The following is an 8,691-nucleotide window of genomic DNA, read 5'->3' as shown; positions in this document are numbered from 1 at the left end:
TCAACTACATTGCGCAACATGCTAAACAACATGATGTACCTACCATCATCACCTTTGATCAGCCACTATGGTGGAAGGCATTGTCGATCATTCTCTCGGAGCCAGATGGAAGCCCCATGCGACGTATTGTGGTAAGGCTAGGTGCCTTTCATATGGAAATGAGCTTCCTTGGCAGCATAGGGCACCTCATGGGTGGTTCTGGGTTGAAGGAGCTGCTAGAACTCATATACGCACCAAATGCAGTGGATCACATCCTAACAGGAAAAGCAATTTCCAGGGCTGTACGGGCACACATCCTCCTGGATGCTGTCCTGAATGCACTCCTCCTGTCTGATCCTCTTGGTAGTAAATGATGATTAGATAGTGGACTGTTGTTATAGACTGTTACATGCAGCTGAATTAGTTAATTGTGGACATTTTTTTACTTTTAAGCGAATCCTTGACTTCCGACAGTATTTTATGAGTCAGTATTATTAGTTTCTCTATATGTGATTTTATTATGAGTTTGTGATTTTAATCAACAAAATGTGCCATAATTCTGAAACAGTCATGACAAGTGATTCATGTATTTGCATATCAGTGATCAGTATTTAGCTATTGGGAATTTTGTTTACGTGCTTATTTTTTTGTTCCGTACGGGCCGTACTGGGGCTGTAACATGCTGTAATTCCTGATATTAAAAGTATAATTATATACCATGTGCTCGGAATGTATCGCAAAATGTGAACAAATCGTACCGCAAAAGGATGAAAAGGGGGGTCCATGTACCAGTGATTTTGACAGACACCCCATATTTTTAGAGCTTTAGACTTTTGATATGTTATCTGGTATATATTACTGCATACAATTTCGCACTGATATGTAGTGTTGCAGTTTTTTCCTATCTGGCCCCATATTTGGGCTAAATGGCTTGGACTATAGTTGCTGTTTGCATTTATTCCATTCATCGTGGGATCGTCGTCGCTCTACGGCACTCCCGTGCTATTGAACGGTGTTCCATCCCACCACCGGTCCTCGATGGGCATATGTGCCAGAAAGATATAAAAGCAACCGTACACATCATCCGAAGCAAATATTTGTGTATTTAAGGTGGAAACGCACGTTACTTCAAAACGGAACCGCCAACTGGTGCATTAAACAAAAGACAACGATTGTTAAAAGCAAGCACGTATTAACAACTTCATTGCATGGTGATTATTGACAGCAAAACACAAAGCAGCATTTTTTCACTGTACCAGCGAAGCCCAAAAACTTCAGAAAACTTGGACACATCACTTGATACTATATTATATATATATATATATTTATATATATTGTATTCAGTGCTTTTTGTCTAAAACATTTCACTAACATAGGCAGGACGAAGCTTTAACAAAGCCGAATTTCGCCTTGGAGTGCAACATAAAAAAGCAACATTCTTCATTGCACGAGTGACAGACCTATTTAAAAAATCTCTCCCCCCAAATCCCCCCCAAAAAATTCTTTTCCACTGGATCTGGGGAAAACCTCCACAAATAAATAACCATCGCGCGTAAAAGGCCACAGTATGCACAGCGTTCCACACTGGGCATGGGGGACGCGGGCAATGGGTGTGCGGCACATGGAAGGCGGGACATCAACTAGCACGTGTTATCGTAAAGCTGCAAAATACATAAAATGTAACAGAGCTATATATATATATATTGAAAACGTTACTTAAAATAGTACTGCCAGGGTACACAGTTGCTATTCTCAAGCAATTTCATACATATCTGAAAGACTGGTTAAATAGATTGACACTGGAGAAATGGAGAAACGTTTCCGGTAACTGCATCGCAAAAGTACAGGGTTAATCTGGAAGATTGATTGCAACACTGGCACGTTTCACTGCAAGATGCGTGGAGAACGTCTCCAGATGAAGAGTTGCGAGACCACACGAGCAGGAAGTGCTGCGGGATAAAGGCTCACCAACGGAGCATGGAAGTGGAGCGAGTCGGTCAGACCGATTCGACTCGTGCGGCCCAACGAGGAAGAAAGGGAGAGCGGTCCCTTGCAAAAACAAAAAAACGAACAAACAAACATGGCTAAAATAATCAGTTGCCTTTGTAAGTAAAAGGAAAACTAAAAAGGAGAGTTTTACGCCCCTCCGGGCTCAGTTTTGAAGTGTGCCGACCCGTGCCTGTGCTGTGGGGCTCTTCAATCACCCTCGGAAGACGCGCGAGATTCGACGATACGTCCCTGGTCGGGTTGCGACGGAGACGAACTGCTGTCCGGAACTGCTACGGCCGACTCTGTGGCAGGCGCACGCATCACGATGACGGGCTTCGCTTTATTTCCATCCGACGCCCATTGACTCGAGGGCTGCGATTCAATCCTGGCCTGTTCTTTGGCTGCGGAGAGCAGTGGCAGTGGCTGCTGTTGGGGTTGGGAAACCAAGACCCTTGGCTCCTCTCTTTTCTTACCTTTCTCGGCCAAAACGTCTCTGCTTATCGAGCGTTGCTTGTAAAACTTGAGATTTACCTTGGGCAATCGGTCCTCAGGCTGGCTTGCTGGTGGGTAACTCTGTACGGTGCTCTCGGACCTAGCTTCAACCACGGGTTGAACCGTAGTTATGGCTGCAGTCACAGGAGCAGTCACAGGAGCAGTCACGGCAGTTACTACAGACACCGCTTTGCTTACGATCGTCTGTGCAACCTCAGTGGTCTCAGTCAGCCTAGCCTGCGCTTCCCATGTTGCAGCTTCCAGACGGGCTTTCTTCAAAGGTGGAAGCGGTTGAGATGCTGCCTCGGTGCTACTACTGCTGCTGCCTTTGGGTTTGCGGCCACGCTTGCGCTTAAATGGTAGGACCATGGCACCAATGTCCACCGGAGTTGGCACAGGCAACTTCACGAGCATGGGCTTGCCCGTTGGCAGGATGACGCTGGTACCCATGGTGGGATTATGCTGCGAACTCACGGGAAGGCTCCGGGGCCTGCCGGGTGAACCCCTGCCTCTTCCGCCCCTCCCTCGACCACGGCCACGACCTCGTCCTCTACCCCTGCCCCGGCCACGAGTTGCTCCGGTTGGGCGGGGAGAACGTGGGGTTTTTGGAAGCCGAATTCCCCGGCCGTCTGAGCGGCTTCTGCCGCCCACGGTGAAATCAAAGTCCTCAGGTTTGAGTGCGGTTTCACCAATCTTATTGAAGAAGACACGAAGCTCAGCATGTGAACGGAACTGCTTACCCTGTGGACTGAAACAGGCAGCAATAATTTGGTTATTTGCAAACTTCAACTCAAATATCTGAAATTATATCAAATTATCAACACATTTGACAAGATTCACTTGCATTAAACAAATTGAGGTTCCAACATCAAACCAACAAAGCGGCTCCCTTAAAATCATTTGAAGAAAAAATACAATTGCCTTCTCTTTATTTGGACTTCAGTAACAATCCATAAGTATTTTGTTGATTTTTCAAAGGTATTGATGCTACTTTTTATGATATTATTTGTCCTCTACCGGTGTACACCGGAGGGGACTATGGGTTTGCACTCCGTCCGTCAGTTTGTCAGTCTGTCCATCACGCAAAGAACAGTTTTCCGGACTTTTTTTCTAAACTCTTAATGTTAATGATTTCAAACTTGGTACATGGTTTCCTCATGATAAGTTACACATCAAGTTCGAACTTCACGACGTTTCGATCATTTTTGACAAAGTTATGGCACTTTGAACTTTGGTAATTTCCCCAACAGTTTTCCGGACGACAGACTGCCGGTAGGGGACATGTATTGCAGCGCAATACTCAGAATGCTTGTTTACCAAGATAAACATTTGTTGTTACCACAATCTAATTTCAGACAAGTTTTGATTTCATTTACCATTTTGATTTGGGGTCATATATTTATTATGTACACACATTAAGAGGTTTGGAGGGGGGGGAAAGGAAACGGGGAGGAGAGGAGTGAGGGGAAAGGAGAGGAAAAGTGAGAGGGGAGAGAAGAGTGAGGAGTGCGGAAACGAGATGAGAGGGGTGAGGAGGGAGAGGAGAGTGAGGAGAAGGAGAGGATTTAGGGAGGAGGAAGGAGAGGGAGGATGAAGGAGAGGGAGGAGGAAAGAGAGGAATGAGGGAGGAGAGGAATGAGGGAGGAGAGGAATAAGGGAGGAGGAAGGAGAGGTATGAGGGAGGAGGAAGGAGGGAGGAGAGGTATGAGGGAGGGGAAAGGAGAGGTATGAGGGAGGAGGAAGGAGAGGTATGAGGGAGGAGGAAGGAGAGGTATGAGGGAGGAGGAAGGAGAGGTATGAGGGAGGAGGAAGGAGAGGAGTGAGGGAGGAGGAAGGAGAGGAGTGAGGGAGGAGGAAGGAGAGGAGGGAAGGAGGCAGGAGAGGAGGGAAGGAGGAAGAAGGAGAGGAGTGAGGGAGGAGGAAGGAGAGGAGTGAGGGTGGAGGAAGGAGAGGAGTGAGGCTGGAGGAAGGAGGGGAGTGAGGCTGGAAGGAGAATAGTGAGGGTGGAAGGAGAATAGTGAGGGGAGAGGAGAGTGAGGGGAAAGAAGAGTGAGGAGGGAGAGAAGAGTGAGAGGAGAGGAGTGAGGATTAGGAGGGAAGGAAGGAGGCAAATTGAGAAAAACGAAAACCGAGAGAAGGAAAGGAAAGGGAGAAAATTAGAAGGCGGAGGAATTTGGAATTTGTTTAGGGTACCAGTGATAGCTTGTATACTGTTTTTGGGAGGGCCAGCGGGAGTTCTCAATAACGAGAGATCCAAGGCATGACACTGCACGATTTGTTTTTCTTTTTACAGAATCTAAGGTTCAGCGTGAGCTGCCACACACATTGACATACAGATGAATATGAGATGACACAGAACTGAGACGACATAAACATAGCAACTGCGCTTGGGAAAATACTGTCACTTCCCGAGGCAATCTGGGCACCGAGGGATGCCTTTCTCACCACACACATTTCCAAAGAAGGAATTTCTTTCTCCCCATGGATGCCAGCCAATAGGGATCGTCCGTGCTCTCCTATAGACAATTGTCCTCCCCATAGATGTGTTTGTGAAGGGAACCATGGGATCTTTAATGACCGCCAGATAATGCCGGCGTATGTTACACCCGGATTAACATCAATTCGAGGGACACTCATTGCTACAAACAAGCTTCCTGAACACCAGGAAGAGAATTAATGGTCGCATGAAGAATCAAACCCAGACTAGAGAGCTTGAGGGAGAGTACATTACACATCATCGCTATCCTGCCAGCCCCATCTTTAACAGGTCACAGGTCTGCAAATGCAACACCAAAGGAAAGGGGCAAATCAGTTTGCCAGCAAACCAAGCACTGTATCTCAGCACAAGTTAACAATCGAGCTGCAATTCGTCCGACAAACAACCGAAAATAAATCTTTGTTAAAGCATCATTTTATCACTTTCACCCAATGCAGTGCAGCAGGAGTTGTGGGGTCTGGATAACCAGCAAGTGGTGATACACATTACCTAACAGTTCAATTGCACTACTCACTTAAAAATGTATACGTCGTATTTCCCAGCAGAACGGCCAGACTTTCTCTGCTTCAATTTACGAACCCAGTCAGCAGGCAATGAGGGGTCATCGTACATGGGTGGCGCTGGACCTCGGCTGGCTCTTTTACGCTTCTCGGCTCGTATAACCGAGGCACTCGCTTGCACCACACTTTCCACCACCTCCTCAACGGTGCTCGATCCGGCATGCGAGGGAGGCTGGGGTGAAGGAAGCGGAGGAGGTGGTGGTGCCGCTTGCTGCAGATGAGGTGGTGCCGACGTGCCAGTTCCCGATATAATTCCATCACCTCCAGACGCGAGTGGAGGTTTCATGTGTGCCTCCTGTTTGCAACCTTTCGCATCTTCTGCACCCTCGTTCATGCCTTCGGTTGGATCTTTTGCTTCACCGTCTTTGCTTCGCTGGTTTGGCCTTTGTACCTCTGAACGAGCGAGCTCCTCACTATGGAAGAAGAAGCAGCAGCAGAAGAAAATTAGAACAAACACGAGCAACAAATACATCATTGAGCACTTACAAGTCGATGATGAATATAAAATAAAATAATGAAGGAGCAGTTAAAATTGCAAAGGCCTGCAGAGTGAAGAATAGCACAAAATAACCAATAAATTGTTTGCAAAGTTACCAGACATTCAAGAAACTGGGGGATTAAAACAACAACCAATGGACGTTCAAACATGGAACTTTCCGACTAACAATTTTCCAATCATCAGGATAACTACAACTGTCATTCTAAACGTCAATGTCGACCGATGTACCTCCGCCCACATTATTACATCATTATACATACTTGCACCAAGTTTGATTTAAATCCATTCAGCCGTTCTCAAGTTATCATATTTTTACCTCACCCACGACTGCCAAAATCACCTGACTCCTCACCGTTGATGCCAAAATCTAATCAGTTCATCTTAGCATCATAATATATACTTATACCAAGTTTGTTAAAAACTCCATCACTTGTTCACAAGTTGGCATGACAACATAATTTTTTAACTTAACATGACCTCTGATCTTTGACCTCTTGACCACAAAATTGAATCAGTTTATATTTGCATCATAATATATAATTATACCAGGTTTGGTGAAAATCCCATGACTGGTTCGCAAGTTAGCTCAGTAACAGAATTTTTACCTGACAGGATGCCTGACATTTGACCTTTGACCTCAAAAATCGAATTATTTAATCTTTACATCATCATACATAACTGTACCAAGTTTGCATTGGATCCCTTCAGCCATTTCCAAGTTATAGACCTTTTACAAACTTGGACCTTTGACCTCTCGACTCCAAATCAAATAAGTTCATCTTTGCATCATAATACATATGTGTACCAACCAACATTGGTCAGAATCCCATCAATGGTTCACAAGTTATCACGGTAACAGTATTTTTTTTACCTAACATGACCTCTTGACCTTCGACCTCGTGACCACAAAATCTAATTGGTTCATCTTTACCTCATTATACTTACCTGCACCAAGTTTGACTCAGATCCCTTCAGCCGTTCTCAAGTTATCGCAGTAAAGAAAACCCATCACGGACGGACGGACAGACAACCTGAAAACATAATGTCTCCAGCAGCTTCGTCGGAGCAGGAATAAAAATGATCATAATTAATTAATTAATTTTTTTTTGGGGGGGGGGGGGGATATGCACCTTGATTCATATTGTGTAAGCATGGGGGAACCTGTTTTGATATTTTGTTCAGTATTTTTCACAACTATTATGTAGGAATGGCTGGCAGAATAACATGGAGGTTTGAAGACTTGCATCCAAGCTGTCTAGCCTAGATTCAAACGTCAACTTGGTGCTAAACTGCCATCCCGGTGTTTCACAGGCAGGGCGATTCATCAATGTGTGTATCATCCCGTCCCGTCTGCAAGCATTAGTTGGTGGACGTTAAAGATCCCACGGTGTCTGTCTTTCGCTGAGAAAAGGCGAGCTATCGCCGGCCACATGAACAAATTCCAAATTCCGACACTTGCAGTCAAGTATGGAGTGGCGAACCGTCCAGGTTGTAACCCCCAGCGGCCTAGCCAATGAAACTGTTTCGGCAGCCCTGTACACCTAAAGGCACAAGTAGGAAAACAAGAATAATTATGTAGGGATATTAAAAGTTATAAGATGTATATCCCAAGCAATGTTTCAACTTCTTTCACCCTCATCAGTTGTAAATAACTATAAAATCACCGCCACAAGTGATAGCATCAGTCTTTGCAGGAAGTGAACAGGAAGACAGGAAGGACCAGCTTCACAACCACACACATGGTTTGCATATTATATCATTGTTGCCAGTGTACAATTTCATAGTTTTGAGATATATAGTGAGGATGAATAAGAATTATTTTGTACTAGCAAAAGTACCTGGCGTTGCCGGGAAACACAGTCGCTTTGTGCAGGGAATATAAAGAGAGGTGGAGAAGAGATGAGGGGAGGGGGGGGGGGTAGGGAAGGGAGGCGAGAGGGGGGAGCAGGAGAGGGGAAGGGAGTGGTAGAGGGGAAGGGAGCGGGAGAGGAGAAGTGAGTGGGAGAGGGGAAGGGAGCAGGGGGAAGGGATGGAAGGGGAGAGGAGGAGGGAAGAGATCAGGTGGAGGGAAGGGAAGAGAGATAGGGGATGGGAGGGGAAGAGGAAGGGAGGAGGACGGGAGGGATGGGAGGAGGAAGGGAGGAAAGGGTGGGGATAGAAGTGGGAAGGGAGGAAAAAGGGGAGGGAAAGAAGGAGATAGGGGTGGAGAGGGGGAGGGGAGGGGAGAGGAGAGGAGAGGGAGAGGGGGAGGGGAGGGGAGAGGAGAGGAGAGGGGGAGGGGAGGGGAGAGGAGAGGAGAGGGAGTGAATTGGAGGGGGAGGGAAGCGAGATAGAGAGGAGAGAAGTGAGGGTGTTGAAAGAAGAAGAGAGGGGTGGAGAGGAGAGTGAGGAGAGAGGAGTGAGGAAAGGAGCATGGAGAGGAGAGGCGTGCAGATGGGAGAAGAGTGCGGGTGGGAGAAGAGTGCGGGTGGGAGAAGAGTGCGGGTGGGAGAAGAGTGCGGGTGGGAGAAGAGTGCGGGTGGGAGAAGAGTGCGGGTGGGAGAAGAGTGCGGGTGGGAGAAGAGTGCGGGTGGGAGAAGAGTGCGGGTGGGAGAAGAGTGCGGGTGGGAGAAGATTGCGGGTGGGAGAAGATTGCGGGTGGGAGAAGAGTGCGGGTGGGAGAAGAGTGCGGGTGG

The 8,691-nt window shown here is 46.8% G+C and overlaps 1 protein-coding gene across 4 annotated transcripts in view; it reads right to left on the bottom strand.

Moving 5' to 3' along the window:
• Positions 1-1,062: 1,062 nt before the first annotated feature.
• Positions 1,063-8,691, bottom strand: part of LOC137437928 (uncharacterized) — a 71,660-nt gene continuing 64,031 nt past the window's right edge. For all 4 annotated transcript variants that reach the window (XM_068132679.2, XM_068132680.2, XM_068132682.2 and 1 more), the window contains 2 exons: positions 5,472-5,930; positions 1,063-3,208 (listed from right to left, as the gene is read on the bottom strand). In XM_068132679.2, coding sequence (XP_067988780.2) covers positions 2,176-3,208; positions 5,472-5,930 — 1,492 coding nt within the window. In that variant the 3' untranslated portion in view covers positions 1,063-2,175. The remainder of the gene's footprint in view (positions 3,209-5,471; positions 5,931-8,691) is intronic.

Source organism: Myxine glutinosa, chromosome 12 (assembly GCF_964187855.1).
Source record: "Myxine glutinosa chromosome 12, kmMyxGlut1.1, whole genome shotgun sequence".
Taxonomy (NCBI): Eukaryota; Metazoa; Chordata; class Myxini; order Myxiniformes; family Myxinidae; genus Myxine; species Myxine glutinosa.
Note: the sequence above shows the minus strand (reverse complement) of the source record. Positions and strands in the feature narration are given on the sequence as shown.